Raw genomic sequence first — 17,877 nt, forward strand, 5'->3', positions numbered from 1 at the left:
TGCGGGGCAGTCATGGAAACCAGCGCCAGGAGTTCTGACATGGAATGATGTGTTTATTTATTCAGGATATTGCATACATATTTCATCCCCACATGTCTTCGGCATGGAGAAATATCTGATTTTAATGACCGTGGCTGTTTATACTGTGAATTGGCTGCACGAGCATGCTGTAATTAGCAGACGTTGGTGTCTGATGCTCTCTGATGAGCATTTATTTCAGATCGCTGGCAGGATGAGATCATTTTAACAAGTCCTTATTTCTGAAATTGACTGAGCTGCAAAGTGAAATCAAGTTCTTAAAAAGTAATATACAGTAAAATTTGATAAGCGAAACATGCAAACGCCATAGAGAAAGGTGCAGTTCAACCAAACGAGGGTCAAAACTCTTTAGTTCCACTCGTAAGCCACAGGCTTGCTGTGTCTGAAAGAGCTCTGCCCACTCAAATCCCTCTGAATCCGCGCTCCGTGGCTGCAGAATGTGTAGTACCACCTAGAGGAACTCTCCCTCCCTCAGGGATTGATTACTGAACATCCTGTCTGCGCAAAGCCAAGGTGACTGCTAAGGTGCCTGCTGCACAATGGCTGTGTTGTTTGAGCGTGGACCAGGTTTTGTCCACGTCGGTGTGATGCTGTACACAAGCCAGGGACACCTAGCTCCTGTAGCCCACAGCTGCTACTCTCATTTTCAGCCACAACACTCCAATTCCAGCCCTCTGTGTGCTCCTCCTGGCTTTGTAATTATCCCGATATACGTGGGTTTGGAGGAACTGAATGCGAGCAAGTGAGCTGAATTAGTCCCAAGTAAGGAAAAATATGCAAATTCTGTATTTATAAAAGTTGTCATGGAACTTTTATGATGATATTTTTTTGGATGCTGTCCCCTTTTTTCAACAGCTCCTCTGTTTCGGGTCCAACAGAAACACACTTATATAGGTCAGTATAGAGTAGACCAGTCTAGGAATTTAGGCTCGTAACATATCTGGAAGACTTTGGGGTCACGTGAGTGTTCTTTACAGTATTTATTGACCTGAATGGGCTTCTGTGAATGGAATATTTGCTTAAAAGCTTTGGGTGTAACCTTACGTCCCAGAACAAATTTGGATTTAAGCCAAGATAGTCTTTCTTTGGTGACAGAGCTTTTGTTCTGCACGGTCATAATTTGTATCGAGAGAAAGCTTAGCAGCACACACTTGTTAGTTGTTTTTTTTTAGCAAAGAGTAGAACTCTGTTATTCCGTTTGCCTTAATTGGCCTGCACAAGAACAGCTATTGAAAAAGCCTGAAAGAGGACACCTTTGCTTCATCACTGTTCACAAATATGAAAAATGAATATGTAGTTTGAATCCATTCATTAAAGCAAATTGCATAGCAACATTTCAAAAAAGCATTTTTCTCCTGTTATCGGGACATTGTAATTGCATATATACAAGAGGCACATCATACTTTTGAAATATCCACATCTGCGTGACCCTTCCAACCCTTCAACAATCTTGCTTATCAGAAAGATGTCAGCAAGTAATAGCCAATCAGAGGCAGAGCATAGGGCAGGTCTAATAGCAGAATGTCTGTGGGGGGGATCAATCAAACTACCGCAAATAACAGGCCTTGCAACTGCCAGTGGATGTGAAATGTAATTTATCAGACAGATGGGAGGGCACTCTTATTGCACACTTATTGCTAGTATGCATTGGTCAATTCGCTGATACAGATGGTTGGCTGTCCCTGTAATTCTGCAGATATTTATGTTCATATGCTTCCATATAGTGTCAGGATTACAAATTCATACTTGCAGGATTTATTTGCATATGTTTACATCAGTAGCAGCTGGAGAGATTACATTTTATGGATATAAAAACCATCCCAGCTGTTCATTACCTCTGCTGAAGATTGATGAAAACATCAAGGCTCTTGTAAATGTCACAGTGTCGTTGATAGATCAGTGTTATTGACAGAAAACTGATACAGACAAAACCGTGTTCAGTTTCATCTTTCACCAGCATTGTAACATTGAAAATACTTTTTTGAAATTGCTGTTTGGAGCTTAGATTGTGAAACAAGTACAATAAATTATTAAAAAAGAATAGAATGATGAGTAATAAAAAGTAATAAACTGAGGCCACTAAAATGTATGCATTATGTTGGGTTGAAAGAGCCGAGGTGAACCATAAAGGTATTTGTTAAAATAATGGAAAATATCTTAGACCTCAGAGTTGGATGAGGGGATAAATACCTCTCTCGTGGGGGAGGGTATTGATCTTCTCACCTAACTCTTGTCAAGAAAGCAAATAATTGTATTTCACAAAAGTTCATTACTATTCGGTTAATGTGGTGATTTAGGTTTGCACATGGACCAAAAACAACTTTTGTTTCCTGAGCCAAGAGATAATCCTCGATCATTTACCAGAGCTTTCATCAGTATTCAACTTTAGGAAGTTAGAAGCCATCCAGTCTTTAATAACAGGATGGCCGATTTGCGTGATTATTGTTATAAACATTGAGGTTTAAATGAAACATACAGATTGGTATCATCAGCATAACAGCGGTAATCGACTGGTGGCATAAACGTAATAGAACTAGACCAAGTATTGAGCCTTGTGGGACCCCACACAAAATGAGAAACATAATTACCAGCAGCCACTATAAACGCTGTGAAATAAAACAAAAGAAAAACAAGTCAAAGTAGTTCCATTCATGCCATGAGTCGCTCTAGTGAAGTGGCAGGGTATCGAAGGCTTCACTTAAACCCAGTAATATTACAATACTGTTGACGACTGTGGGTAAAAAACGGATGGGTATTCTCCCTTTAGGTGTTTCTAACAGTTACTTGGCAACTGCCCTTTTCACAATTTTTGACACTTATGGTATTTTGGCGATTGGGACGCTAGTCAAGAGAAAGGGTTTCTTAAGAAGAGGCTGGATACATGCCTGTCATGGACCAAACCAAAAGAGAGACTCATTAAGAGTGTCACGGGCATTGGCTTAGCACACTCTTGAAAGCGTTTTGATGGTAGGAAGCCAAGATTAGAGGCAGAAAGATAGGACACAAGTCACTGAGGGAAACAGGGATTACTTTGAAAGATGTTTTAAAATGGTCTTGAGCTGCAGAGGGGGATGGGATTCGTTTGTTGATAGTATGAAAAATACATTTTATATTGTGCTTTTTAACACACCACTTTCAACAAAGAAATAGTGCACACGTCAGCAGCCTTTGATGTAAAGATTGTGATACATTTTCAATAAAGATGTTACACAAACTATTTTCTATTTATAATGTAAAATGTATGAATCACGGTCCTTAAAATGGCAGTTGTAAACATATGTTTCCTCTCAGTAACAAGTTCAGCGGTGAAATGTGAGGGTGTTTTGTGAAGCTAAATGACTCCATGTTTAGTCACACAGTTTGTTATTTACAATCCATAACCAACATGTCCCAACTAAATTACTTTCTGATTGAATGACTGATGAATTTACGCCTGAACTTTATTTATCAACCGCAAAAAGTATAGCAGTTGATTTACTTTTTGGGGCCCCAGAGGCGTGCCGACATGTAGCGAACATTTGGTGAAAATAAAACACACTCAACTGGAAATTGGATTTGAAGGGGATCCTAGCTTGGCCCTGGGTTAAGCATCTACATACCACAGCATTATTATAAAGCCCAATAGCATCTGAGGCACAGAACACATTACTGGGGCAGGGTAGTTTGCCATTGCATAAGAACACTAGTTTTATTGGATGGTTGCCAATGTCTAAACATATTTCATAATTATTCCAAGCTTGTTGTAAATGACGCAAAAACAACACCTCCTACACGGTTAGACGGCCTGCTGCTGGGATGCTGTACTTCAGGAATAATACCTGTGGATGCAGCGTTCTTCCGAAGAATGTTCTTGTTTTCATTTATAGGCCGAGTAGTATTGACTAATCGCCATCATCATTGTGCTTCTTTCATCTCTCAGATCAGTGACAGATAATGTTCCTTTCCTTTCAGGTTGATGAAATCTACCATGATGAATCTTTGGGAACCAACATCAATGTTGTCCTCGTTCGCATGATAATGGTCGGGTACCGACAGGTGAGCTATGTCACACATTGCTTTTATTTCCTATATATGCAAATGCATTTCAAACAGCTTTCCAAGGCAAAACATTTTGTACATCTTTGGTTTTGTTACAAGACATATTTTAATATAAAAAGGTCACTGTTTGTAGCCCTGTTGACTCCTAACAAGTGTTTTTATTGCATTGCTGTTACTGCCTACAGGAAGTAATGGTATGAAAATATGAAAGAAAAATAATTGAATAGTTGCTTAATGTTGCCAAACACTTCACTACCTCTTAGTGAAAAATGTCAGAATGCATAAGGTTATTTCTTATGAGAAATAGTTTGTATTTGCTTTCTTGCCCGAGAGTTAGATGAGAAGATTGATACCACTCTCACTTCTGAACAATAAATGTGTAGCTGGAGCCAGCAGGCAATTAGCTTAGCATGATGAAGACTAAACACAGGGTGAAACGGATTCAAAACTGTGTTGATTAGTTAGATTTAGAGGTGCAGGTAGACAGATTTATTTTGTTACCATTTAAAAGAGTCATGCTATCGTCTTCCCTGTTTCCAGTGTTTATGCTAAGCTAAGCTAATACACCTATTTACTGTACAGACGTATGAGTGGCATTGATGTTCTCATCTAACTCTCGGCAGGAAAGTGCATCAACTTATGTCCCAAAATGTTGAACGGTGAGTGTTTGTCCATGCATTTAAGCAACTGGCTTACAGTCATCTTTCTGCAGTAATCTAATAACTTTACTTTAATGTATACAAAAAAAACAAGCTTCTGTGATTGTGTTAGGAGATTAGAGAAACTTGAGCCAGATTTCTTAGAGAAAGACAATGTCTTGGCCATTTATACATGTGATTGGGTTTCTAATCAGCACGTTACATGTGAATATGGGCATGACAAACACACACAACTTACAACAAAAACGCAAGACAATGAATCACCAAATTTGCCCAACCTCCTTAACATAGTGATATGTTATATTTCCAAAATATGTTTCAACACCAAGGTGCTATTGGGTGCTGAACCGGAATAAGAGAGTGGATCTGTTGATGGTTAAATAATGACACCAAAATAAAAGGAAAAGATCACATTTTCCAAGTGTATGATTGGATTGTGCCTCAGGCCACTGTTTAATTGACAGGTGCAACTTGGGAAAAAACGGCAGCCATAACGTCTTTTACCAAAAATGATGCTATAAAAGACATTTCAACTCAGTGTCAGAGCTGTTAAATCAAGTTGAGGTGAGAAGTGCATGACAGCAGGGACCGATATTATCACACATACGCAATGCAGATCACAAACATACTGAAAACAAATCCATCCATGTATTAGTTTGCTGCTAATCAAAGTCAAAACATATTATATGGATGGATTACTTAGTTGTTCCCCTATTGCTATGTCACCTTCCGTGTTTTCAGACGTTAGCAGGCTGAAAATTATGTAGTAAGGATGTACACAGATACTATAAATTGTGAGCATGGTGACAGACAGCAGTGAGTTATCGCCATTGAGTGCCTTTTAATCTTCATAAGTGACTAATGCTGCCAGGAGGCTGGGCTTTTTGCATGTTACTTGTGTCTGGTTGCCAAAGCAGAGATATGCGGTTTTCACAGCACTAATTAGATGAGTTTCAACATGCTGCATGTGTCATCTGCACACATGGGGACAAGAAAGGCAAATGTTTTGCCTGTCCATTAGGTTGTGCTCTCTGGTGTGAGCTGAGTTGTTGTCAGCCACCCAACACACTATTTCATCCTCGACTGAGTTTTGTTATTGAATTGGCTGGATCTTCGTAAAACAAAGAAAACAAAACAGAATACTTGTTTTTCCATTTCCACTTTAATATGTTATTTCAGTTTCCAACAATAGTTTACACTGTATTCACTCTTAGTTCAATGCCAGTTTGAGGTGGGGGGAAAGCGCACACACAGGCGTTTTTTATGTTGCAAATCTGGTGTGCGAGACACGTTGAGCAAAGGAGATGCGAGATCTGCTCTCTATGTCCGTTTGGAATTTAATTTAACAAGAGTAGTGGTTTTGAGAGCAGTCATTCCAAAAGACTGGGTACCACAGAAATATAATCCACACAAATCTCCCGACCTAGCAGAAGATTTAGGGCTGCCAAATATTTTTCATTATAATAATAATAATATTGTTGTTTGTATTGTTCTAATAATTGTAGCCTACTTACAACATTGTATTTAACAATTAAGGCTAGCGCACACAGAAAATAAATGTTGGTTATCTCAGCCTAGTATTAACGTCTGGTCAGGCTCTTCTTCATAGAAAAGGCCTATTGTGAATAGGATTGTGATGATTGGTCATTTAAAAATAAGTGTTACAATAATTTAGAGAATCCATACGCTCACAGTTTGAGTGATACAACTTTATGCTGTGTGTTTTTTTTTTACAGTCCATAAGCCTGATTGAGCGTGGCAACCCATCCCGCAGCCTGGAGCAGGTGTGTCGATGGGCCAACACGCAGCAGCGCCGCGACCCCGACCACGCCGAGTACCACGATCATGCTATCTTTCTCACAAGGCAAGATTTTGGTCCCGCAGGTATGCAAGGTACTGTATTTTTCTCGATCGAGGACTGTGCAGACTGAGTGCTGATATCTGCTTCCATTCACAAAGGGGTTGGCTTCAAGTCTTGACCAGGTAAGGTCGATGGAAACTTTAGAGTGAAGGCTGCCGCTGAGGTCACAAACCCAATTCGACCTCACATGAAAGTAATTACTGAGCAGCTTTCCAGCACCTCGCTGACTCGACATTGACGCCACCCTGGATTTACAAATTTTGATTGATATTGTTCAAGAAGGTTTTTGGCATGTAGAGAAAAAACAGAAATGTTTTTTTGTATTATGTATTTAACTAACTGTTGTTTTTAACCAGTCCACTAAATCCTAATAATACATGTATGCAATGATTTGGAGGAGTTTTCTACCATACATGTGCTGTCGGTTGAGCATATGTCTCATGCTGTACTTTTTCTTTTCAGCCCTTCAAAACTAAATGTTGAAGTGAGCCTCCTAACTGCCAGAGAAACTTAGAGCAGAAAGAACAAACATCCTCTGTGCTCAAGTTCAATATCTTGCATTGACCTGTGTGTATTTATAACTTCTAAAGCACATGTGTCATGTTCAGAGAACAACCTGAGGCTACCTGGTTTGCTTGTCACACCTCCAGATGTTGCCATAGCTGCCGTTGTGTTGTGCTCATAACAAGCCCAGTAGCTGTGGCGCCCTGCACTGTGCCGGGCCCGACCCGGGGCCGTGTCTCAGGGTCACAAGCCGACATCACACTCTCTTGTCAAAGTTTAACTGTGAGATGGTAGATTCTATATCCAAATACAAAGATTGTGGCTGTGAGATAAATAGACAAATATACATTCAGTTTGTGGAGTAGCTGAGAAGCGAATGAACTGAATGATTTTTTTTTAGAATTGATAATAAGTTTGTCACATTTACAAATACACTGAAATCAAATCATTTGAATGATTTCAAGTGCCACAGGCTTAATTTTCCAGGCAGTGTGTTCAGTGTTTGAGTTTATCAAGCAGATGAAAGAGACCACCTCTCTCCTCACTCATCAGCAGTGAGAACAACTTTGTTTAACCCAAGCTGCTGCTGCTGCTGCTGCTGCTGCTGCTGCTGCTGCTGAACCTTTTGGCTTCAATGTGCAAAGCTTCCCTTCATGGGAATGTAATCTGCATTCTCTCAAATTCCTTTTATCTGCCTTTCAGATAAAAGGTCACGATCAACAACTGTTTTCATGTTTCACTGTTCACTGTACAATTCACTGGTGGCACTAAGTGTGTCACATTTTTGACATTTATGAAAAGAATCATCATCTGAATCAAAATCGGGCCTTTACACTGCAGCAAAAAGAAAAGAAAAGAACTCTGCTACCACTGACTTGCTGAGGATGTTTCTCTTTTTCAACACCACCCAAACAAAACACAGATGCTTTTTAAGACTCTTTAACACCGGCTGTCTATCTGCTGCATTTTCTGCTTTTTACCTGCATGCCAAAAAAAGGTCTTCTGATGGTCAGAAAGCTTGTAAATGATCCAAAAGCCGCCAATAGACGGCCAGGACGAACGTGCTTCTGAACCAAAACCAAAACGCGCTAATCGCTGCACACCTCTTGATCGAGTTATGTTTAATGTTTGTGCTTTGCTTAAAGGTTTGGTATACACTGTGTGAAATGTTCTGATGCCGGGCCAGTAATGGTTTCCGAGCTGCATGTTTACTTCAGGACTTTCTTTTTGTAAAGTAAGAAGATGCTCACTATCCAAGCCTTCACAGCCACACAACTCGCTTAAACTCTCTGTGGATCTGCTATTCATTAGCACTAAGCATGTTGCTTTCAAGATATTCATTTATATTGCCTTCAAGGTTTCAATATTTGAATTTGGCCAAAGATATACTTTAGTATCAATGAATGGCATTTGGCTCTGAAGGCTGACTTACTGAAAACATCACTGACACTTTTGTAAAGATATTTCCCTTTAGTAACTCCATTTTGTTAAACTTGAAGGGTTAATTTTTCCTCAATGTTACTGCCTACGCACATCTGCTGTATCAGATCAATAGCGGTGCACACATACAGATGTGGGTTTATCATTGAAAGAGGCATTCAAAGTTATCAGCATTTTTTTTGTACATGTACTAATGTACTTAGCTCCAGAGTGAGAGACCATCACAATGACTGTAATCACATCTTATATAGCTCTAATTTCCTTTCATGATCTTCAGCCTTGCACGACCATGTCAAAATTTTCATCTTGGTACTTGATTATTAGGGCTGTGTGGTCTTTTATGTTGCCCAGGTTACGCCCCAGTTACAGGGATGTGCCACCCACTGAGGAGCTGCACTCTGAACCACGAGGACGGCTTCTCCTCCGCCTTTGTGGTCGCTCATGAAACCGGCCATGTGTGAGTAATAGCATGATGATGAAAAGACCAGCAGGATCTCGCAGGATCACACTGCATCCAATCCAGCCGATAGTTTCCCATGCTACCTGCAGTCTGTAATCAAAGGTGGAGCCCTTTAATGGGGCTTTGTTGTCTTAACAATGATCTGTTTGCCCGTGCATGCAGGTACTCAGCCAAGCAGGATAAGCTTCTTCAGCCTTGCTATTAGAAAACCAACCCACGAAATATATATATATATATATATATATATATATATATATATATATATATATATATATATATATATATATATATATATATATCAATGTTGTGTATACACATATACTCCATGTCTACTTTATAAGGTACACCTGTATATTCTAATGCAATCCAACACACCTGTTGGATCATAAATTCTACTTTTATGTGGCATGTAGTGCTCAGATAGTTTTGTCCCTGTAATAGAGGCGTTAATTCAATTAAATGTTTTGACATTCAGGCGAGTCAGTGGTGTTGTACTGGACTGCATTATATTGAGGGGTGTTTCAAATGTTTTTACGCCCTCATCTATGTAAATGGGAAGGACGAGAAATAGGAAACACCCCTCAATATATTGCAAAAATGTATGTCGCTTTGGATAAAAGCGTCAGCTAAATGAAATGTAATGTTATAGTAAAGCAGGGGTGTTGTATTGAATTACATTACATTGTCCAAGTGTACTAATAAAGGGGTCACTGTAACTTTTAAACTATTCCTAGTGTAGTGTACTAGAAGTGCGAGTCGGCTGATTCTGTTACCTTTGGACCGAGCTAGACTAGCTGTTTCTTTATTCTAAGCTAAGCTTACCAGCTAAGCTAATTTACTGGAAAAACATATTTTCTCATCTACTCTCTGCAAGAAAGAGAATAACCTGATTTCCAGAGCGTCAAACTATTTACTTAGATCACAGTATTTAGTTACTTTCCACCTCTGTCTAACTCTATGGCTCTTTATTATTTAAGCTTAGTGTAGCTACAGGCTGCATCCACTCAGTCTATGAACTTGTGGAGCTTCAGTTGAACTCATTAGCAGCATCTGCCTGTGTGTTCTTAAACCAGAGTTATTATGTTTAAATCAATTACATTTATTTTGTACAGACCAAAACCACAAATTTGCCTCAGAGAGCTTTACAATCAGTGCACATACAACATCCTTCTTGAACTTCTGGTCCATTTCGCACAGACTTCCACTCTCCTCTAATGGGGCCACTAAAGGGTTATGAAGTAATGTCTGTGAGCTGCGCTTCCCGCTGCGACATGAACATCGAACAAGTGGCCAGACAGACTTGATTGACTGCCACATCGCACAAAAGACCAAGAAAAAGGTCACTAACCCCTTCATCCGTGAACAGTGGAAAGGGAGGCAGACTCCATGCGGTGCCTGTCAGTGCATGACTAACTCACTGGTTGAATGCGTCACTCTCAAACTGGACGACATCAACGTCGTAATTGGGTTTGTAGTTCCAAGAGTGACGAAACAAATATTTCCGTCACACTGACAGACTGAGACAGACAATTAAAATGCACATGTACGTGCTTTAATATCACCTGAAATGTCTATTGTAATATTTTGGTGAAGGGAGTTGCTAGCAGCAGAGAGGAGAACGTTGTAAAGTGTGATTGGATGGAGGAAACTCTGCAGAAGCTGGTTAATTAATTTAAAGTGAACTCCCACAATCAGCTGAGAAATAGAGACTGAGAGATAATGAATGAAAAAGAAGTGCAGTGATAGTCTTCCTGACTGAACTTCCGCTTTAGCTTCATAAAGAAGCAGAACAAATTGTAAAATGCACATGAGCATAAATCTGTGGAAAATATGATGCTCGGCCTGCTGTAACTGTTCTCACTTTATTTTTTATAAAATCCCAGTTCAACATACAAGTATATCAAAACAGACTGGAAAAAGTACTTTCTTTGATTACGTCTCCCATCAGTTGGGAGTCAAATGATTTACCTCAAAATGCTAAAATATTCTCAGTTGGCAAAGGAAAAGACTGAAATGCTGTGTGAGAATCATGTCTCATCATCATTATGCACCTTTCTGCTTTTAATTGCTCTAGTCACATGCTGGCAGTGAGACGAGAATATGAAAAATGTGAAAATCTGGTAATTGCTTTGTTTTGTCTTTTCCTTTACATCAAGAAGCAGCTGCAGCAGCTGTTCACCTACATGCAAATTAACCAATTTAAAACCACGGCCCTATAATTGGCCACAGCTTCATCTTACACAAGTTCTGGACTTAAATAGGAATATGTTCCTCTTACTTTTTATCACATGTCACCATGTGTTGATACATTTCACCAAGCCAGTCTTCATCTTAAGAACATGACCTGTTTTTCCGTACTAAAGCCGATACTGAATAAGACACTGCCTCTAATAGACAGCTCTGGTTTGGTGTGGAGGTCCTCCCTCCAAGCAAAACCTCCACACCAGCCATCTAGAGGGTCTCAATAGATGTTTAGACACATTTAAGCCAAGGTTCACATCCATACAAATATCTGTGCCATGGACTTGAATTGCTCTTTAAATCGAACTTTAAGAATTCATATGTGATCAAATCCCACTGGAATAAATCATGACATATTGCAGGGTGTTATTTCATGACCCCCCTCGTGGCATTTCAGTTGATTGTCATTGCAAATACAAGACATCATCGCTCCTGCTCCACCAGCTTCCTCAGTTCAGTGGGTTTTCTCATTGGGGATTGTTTTGATCAGTGTCTGTGGACAGCTGAAGCATGTTCCTAGGGTCTTTGGTCCCCTACATAATTACCTACCGCTGTCATGGCCAGTACGATTTAAACACAATCATTTCCTAGAAATTCACAAGAAAATGTGTAAATTATTCTGTTGGCATTTAACAAGCGCTGCTCCCATGAGACATTGCCACTGTGTCAATGGCTATTGATATATAATGTGTACAGACGTGCCAATGTTTTTAGAGTGATTCAACCAACATAGCTGTAATAGAGAGTTCAGAGAGACAACCAGTAGCACCAAAAGAGCCCTGCTGCTCTTTGTAAAGAATCATTACATCGAGCACCCGTTGAAAACTGTGGAGCCCATATGGGGTTTATGACAGATATTTTCATAAAAACTGTATAATTTAGTGCTTCATTTACTCATAACTAGTAACATATATACTGATATTTACACATCTGAACACACAACTCACATTATACTCTTTTTTTATAACACCAAAATTATTCAAATAGCCCTAGTGGTTGCAAAGATATACCTTTATTAGTTTGGGTATGCAATTTTCGTGCAGAGGCCTAAAAATAGGTGGGTTTTCAAAAGGTAGTTTTGTAGAAGAAAACATCTCGTCCAGTGTGGATTTATTTTAACTGTGGCGCTTTTAGTTATTTTTCATTCAGCAAAGAATAACAAACTTCTCGTTGCAGCCTCGTTTATTGTTGCAGCTGAAAAACCTTCTCTAAATAAAAGACGAAACAAAATGATGGTTTCAGATGGGAACATATCTGACTTTTAATACTTGACAGACGGCACTTCATTCACACATTTCGAGCGGTACTCAATAAGTATTGAGTTTGTCTCTCGGCCTTTATTTCTCCTATATTTCTCTCTCCTCCTGCTCAATAAACATACTTTTGCCACATCAGGCTTGGCATGGAGCATGACGGCCAGGGGAATCGTTGTGCAGATGAGACCAGTATGGGCAGCATCATGGCACCACTGGTCCAAGCAGCTTTCCACCGCTATCACTGGTCACGTTGCAGCAAGCAGGAGCTCAATCGTTACATCCAGTACGTTCTGTTTATTCCACTTCATCACTTGTAATGTTCTCCACATATTGGTTGTGGGCTGCAGAGCTTCTGTGTGTAGCAGCTCAATATGTTATTGATTATATGTTTTGTTGTCCAACTATCTCCTTATCTGGGACATTCAAGTATCTCACATACAGTATATGACTCTACTATTCTCATCTTTTCTTCAGCTCCTATGACTGCCTGCTGGATGATCCCTTTGAACACAAGTGGCCCAAGCTTCCTGAGCTCCCTGGGATAAATTATTCTATGGACGAGCAGTGCCGCTTTGATTTTGGTGTTGGCTATAAAATGTGCACCGCTGTAAGTCCTTCACACCTGTGTAATCCCCAACATGAACTATTCCCTTAAGGAAAGAAGTAATGCCCACTTCTATGACTATGTAATAATCTTAGAATTACTGCTTCCTCAAGGTGAAACGTGTGAAACAGTTCAATTCATTTGTTTACATTTCCAAAAAATAATAACTGAAGCTCAAAATTTCTGTTTTTTTCTTTTAGTTTCGAACCTATGACCCTTGCAAGCAACTGTGGTGCAGTCACCCCGACAACCAGTACTTTTGTAAAACCAAAAAAGGTCCTCCGGTGGATGGAACAGAGTGTGCCCCAGGAAAGGTGGGGAATCTCTCTGAATCAGCTTCGCAATATAATGTTGTGGAGCTCTCTGAAATAAAGAAGTAAAAAGAAAACCCAAAAGCCTGAAATGATTCCAAATGGCATTAGTCTGGACCTTTTTAACCTCCTTTTCATTCTGTCTTTACTTCTGTCTTTGTCCTATTTTTAGTGGTGCTTCAAGGGCCATTGCATCTGGAGATCCAGCCAGCAGCCTCAGGGCCACGATGGGAGTTGGGGCTCCTGGTCAAAGTTTAGCTCCTGCTCCAGAACATGTGGAGGTGGAGTTCGCTCCCGCAGCCGACAGTGCGACAACCCTCCGTGAGTGCTGTGGCGGCGAGACAAAGAGAGCACTCTTAAACAAAATCATCTACTCTTTCGGTGGCCAAATATTTAATCACGCTCTCAGTGTGTTCATCCAATAGATGACGTAACAGTGTGAATGCAGAGCTGGAGAGCAGGGAGAGTCTTTGATTCAGCACTGACTTTAATTAAGGTTGCTTTCACAAAAACTTCACTTGAAAGTGTTCAAGAGTGTGAGCTACTGTATGTATACCTCTGCTAATATGTTATTGTTTATATTAGGTTTCACGTGATGACATTTTCACTTCATTCATAGCACATTTTTTTGTTTTATACTTACCTCATATTTTTTTAGAACCTTCACTATTCTGATTAATGATGGACTGTAAGAACACAATGTTCAGTCGACTTATTATCCTAGTACAATTAAAATACAGTTTCATTTTCGGAAATGTCAGTTTTTCTCATCTAGTTTTATGCTTCCTATGAAATTCAAAAGAACCAAATACATTAAGTAGCACAGCCCCTACTATCCTCGTCGTAAAAAGGGAGGTGTCTCATAAGGATATGCAAGGAGAAGGATCAATTTTTATTAAATATATGGCATGTAAGGAGAGTAGATAATGGATCGAAAGGATAATTGCAGTAATTTTATTTGTTATTTGGACAATCTTTGGGAATATCATGCTCTTTGTCATTTATCAGGCCTGCCTACGGAGGTCGAGATTGCCCCGGCTCTGCTTTCGACTACCAGATGTGCAACATGGAAGAGTGTGCTGGCCCTTATGAGGACTTCCGTGCTCAGCAGTGCATCCAGAGGAGCAACAAATACCACAAAAACATCAAGCACACCTGGCTACCGTACGAGCACCCAGATGGTAAGTCTGTACAGAGCGAAGCAGAGCTGTCTCTCTCATTCTTTGATTTGTTTTGCAAAGCAACACGGGGACAGATTACATTTGCAGAAGCAACTGCTCTCACTCATATTTAGATGCAGGAGGTGGGTGTGATCTCTCCTCTGCGTCCTGCTGATGTCGTCCTCAGATTCTGATGACATTTGTATGAACCAAGGTGTGTGTACTTGGGTTTTCAGAGGCCCGAAAATGTGAGCTGAGCTGCAAGTCGAAGGAAACTGGAGAGGTGGTGTTCATGAACCAGGTGATGCACGATGGGACCCAGTGCAGCTACTCAGAGCCCTTCAGCGTGTGCGCCCGCGGAGAGTGTCTGGTACGTCTCTACGAAAACCACGTAGCCACAAACACAATCCTAGGCATGCATTAAGTTACAAATGAAAGGCAGTACAAAACAACAGATTATAAATATATGAACATTTTACATTTAATACAATTAATTGCCCTTTGAAATTATTTCTATGCACGTTTTATGGCAGAGCTCACCATCATCACGCAGCAAACCGCCCAGGAGGAAAGTGTAATAATAGAAGGAGCTTTGCTAGGAAATGACAACGTCCCTTAGAGTCTTACTTTACCAGAGTGTACTTTTGATGATTAAAAGAATGCCCTTTTTAGCAGAATGCAGAGGCGTGCATTCATGACATACACACGTAACTCTTTCTAACACAAACACACACAGACATTATTTTCTATCCGTATTCACCTTAAAAAAAAGTTGTTTTTAATGTTGCAGACCGGCCGCTCCTTGTTTTGGCTACATTCCTGTTATGTCTGGGTGTGTTTCCAATATGCATCATATTAATAAACCTCTGAACCACATGCGTGCAGCGTTTTCCCGTGGCATCATTTTCCCAGGGGAGTAATCTCAGCCTGCATTAAAGTCAGGCGCAGTGCTGCACTGATTTGATTGACTGTCTTTGCTCTACACCCTCACAGCTAGTGGGCTGCGACAAGGAGGTTGGCTCCTACAAACAAGAGGACAAATGTGGAGTGTGTGAGGGGGACAACTCCCACTGTCGCACCGTGAAGCTGACACTCACCAAGACGCCCAAAAAGAATGGTAATGATCAGCTACGTAATCAGCAACTCTGCTTCAGATGGTTCATTGTATGAGATGGCATAATTTAATTTATTCTTTTTTTCCCCCCATTGTTTATGTGTCTAAGTAACTAATGGGGGCAACACATTTTTAAGTCTTCCAGTAATGAGGGATAGTGCTGCAAAACAAGCTGCGAGGGCAAGTGAGTGGTGTCGATGTCACGTTGTATTCACTGAAAGCGTGTTCTCGCTACTGATTCAGGCTTGGATGGTTATTATAAATGCCAGAAAGCCTTAGGAAATAAAACGATTGCTGACCTTTTGTTCTGTTTTTTAGTGTGTCCCGCTCAAGGAGAAGTCTCGTTGTGCAATCTGAGTATACTAATATAAATATTTAGCCATAACACTGAACATCTTTTAAATAACACTAAGCCAAGCTTTCTGTACTCCAACACATTAAACTCTGCCTGCCTGTTTTCAGTTGTCTTCGGCAACGCGTCATCTTGCAAGATTTCAGAACCTGCCTTCAACTTGAGCTCGACTCTTTCCAAAATGTCAGACACTTCTAATGACAATCAGAGCCTGTCATGGCAAAAACAAACACTATTAAGTGGATGTAAATGACGGTGCCAGCTTGCAACAATAGATTACATTGCAGGCCGTTAAGCGGCTGCTGTCTAGCGAGCTCTTGCCCAATACTGGACTAATTCCAGAAATGTATATAGTTATATTTAGTTATATTAGTTGAAGTTACCCTTTAAGATCAACATTACTGATCCAAAGTCCTTAAACCCATCTTCCCATTCATCTATGACCACTCAGCCGGGATCCCATGCTATCATCAAACATATGATCAAATCTTTTTGTCTCGATTCATAAATAATTGGCTGCTGTTAGAGCCCAAAATGAGCTCCTGCTCACAGCTGACCTGTGCCGTGTCTCTTTATCTTGTTAGGAATGCTGAAAATGTTCGACATCCCAATAGGAGCCCGCCACATTGTTATCGAGGAGAATGAGACTTCCCCTCATGTAATTGGTGAGTATGTCTTCCATCTATTGATGCTCAGTGACATCATTGGTTTGTGAACAACTGCGTCTTTGACCTTGTAAGAACAGATGTATAAATTCATTGACTGGTACAGACCAGAGCACAGGTGCCCAAAGTTCAACTTTTGTGCTCAACAAAAAAATGCATTATGAGGTTCAGTTTCCCCCAAATCACATAAATATATAAACAGCATTGGCTTCATTTATTGAAGTTTCGAGACACAGTATCTCACTGTGGGGATATTCGACCAGGGCTTCTTTGGAAAAGAGATTTTGTAATCTTAATGGGATTTACCTGGTAAAAATAAAGGTAAGAGTATTTGTCTGTAAGATTGATGTCACCACTCCAATACAATGGATTCAAAACATGATATTGGAAAAAAACTATGAGCCTCATGCAAGAACCACTCATACAAACACATTTTCTCTTAACCGCCGACTCGTTTAACAAAACAAGGTTCCATAATTGCCATAATCTGAGTACATTTTGAGTTTTAATATTTTACCAAAATCGCCTTTGATCGCCTCCTATCTGACTCACTGACCACTTTGCTTATTAATAAGTAAGACGTTCTGTCTTTATTTCTTCGACAGTACGCCACTTCCCCAATGACACATTGTTGGCAGCTGCTCTATTTCTATTTGCTTGTTTTGGAGCCCCTGAGAGCAGATCTTTAATCTCTGATTTTTACTCTATTGTGATTAAAATGTGAGATGTCAGTTAGGCCTATGAATACATCTCACCAACACTGTTTGTATTGTGACTTGCCTGGAGTTGATTAAATGTTCTCTGTGTAAGAGTTAAAATCCATTGTAACTGCTGACTACAACTGCTGCTGTCTTTCAGGAGGGAGTTTATCAGAGCAGCTTTCAATCTTAAAGAGCATATTTGACACTCAAAAGATAGATTTTGGGTGTATTCCTTGAAGAGATTACACCGAATGCCATACATAATTATCATGCAATATGTTGAGCTAGGAGGGATGCTTATAGGTCGAAATGTTGTCAAAATGTTGTCAAAATCACTCACCCTTTTATCCACATCAGTGCATTAAGTTTCTGTTGACACCGCCTGTGTTTGCACATCTGAATTTGACACCTTTGCAGTTGCTGTGAATTGAAGCGTGGATTACTGTGTCTTAGAGTGCATCTACTTAATTTA

General features: G+C 40.0%; 1 protein-coding gene across 1 annotated transcript in view; it reads left to right on the forward strand.

Moving 5' to 3' along the window:
* Positions 1 to 17,877, forward strand: part of adamts14 (ADAM metallopeptidase with thrombospondin type 1 motif, 14) — a gene marked incomplete at its 5' end in the record, with an annotated part of 41,330 nt that overhangs the window by 17,063 nt on the left and 6,390 nt on the right. The window contains 11 exons of the mRNA XM_079233096.1: positions 3,991 to 4,074; positions 6,473 to 6,629; positions 8,893 to 8,998; positions 12,638 to 12,781; positions 12,973 to 13,105; positions 13,303 to 13,416; positions 13,586 to 13,734; positions 14,422 to 14,594; positions 14,810 to 14,943; positions 15,567 to 15,690; positions 16,624 to 16,704. Of these exons, the coding sequence (XP_079089222.1) occupies positions 3,991 to 4,074; positions 6,473 to 6,629; positions 8,893 to 8,998; positions 12,638 to 12,781; positions 12,973 to 13,105; positions 13,303 to 13,416; positions 13,586 to 13,734; positions 14,422 to 14,594; positions 14,810 to 14,943; positions 15,567 to 15,690; positions 16,624 to 16,704 (1,399 nt within the window). The remainder of the gene's footprint in view (positions 1 to 3,990; positions 4,075 to 6,472; positions 6,630 to 8,892; positions 8,999 to 12,637; positions 12,782 to 12,972; positions 13,106 to 13,302; positions 13,417 to 13,585; positions 13,735 to 14,421; positions 14,595 to 14,809; positions 14,944 to 15,566; positions 15,691 to 16,623; positions 16,705 to 17,877) is intronic.

Source organism: Taurulus bubalis, assembly GCF_910589615.1.
Source record: "Taurulus bubalis genome assembly, chromosome: 2".
Taxonomy (NCBI): Eukaryota; Metazoa; Chordata; class Actinopteri; order Perciformes; family Cottidae; genus Taurulus; species Taurulus bubalis.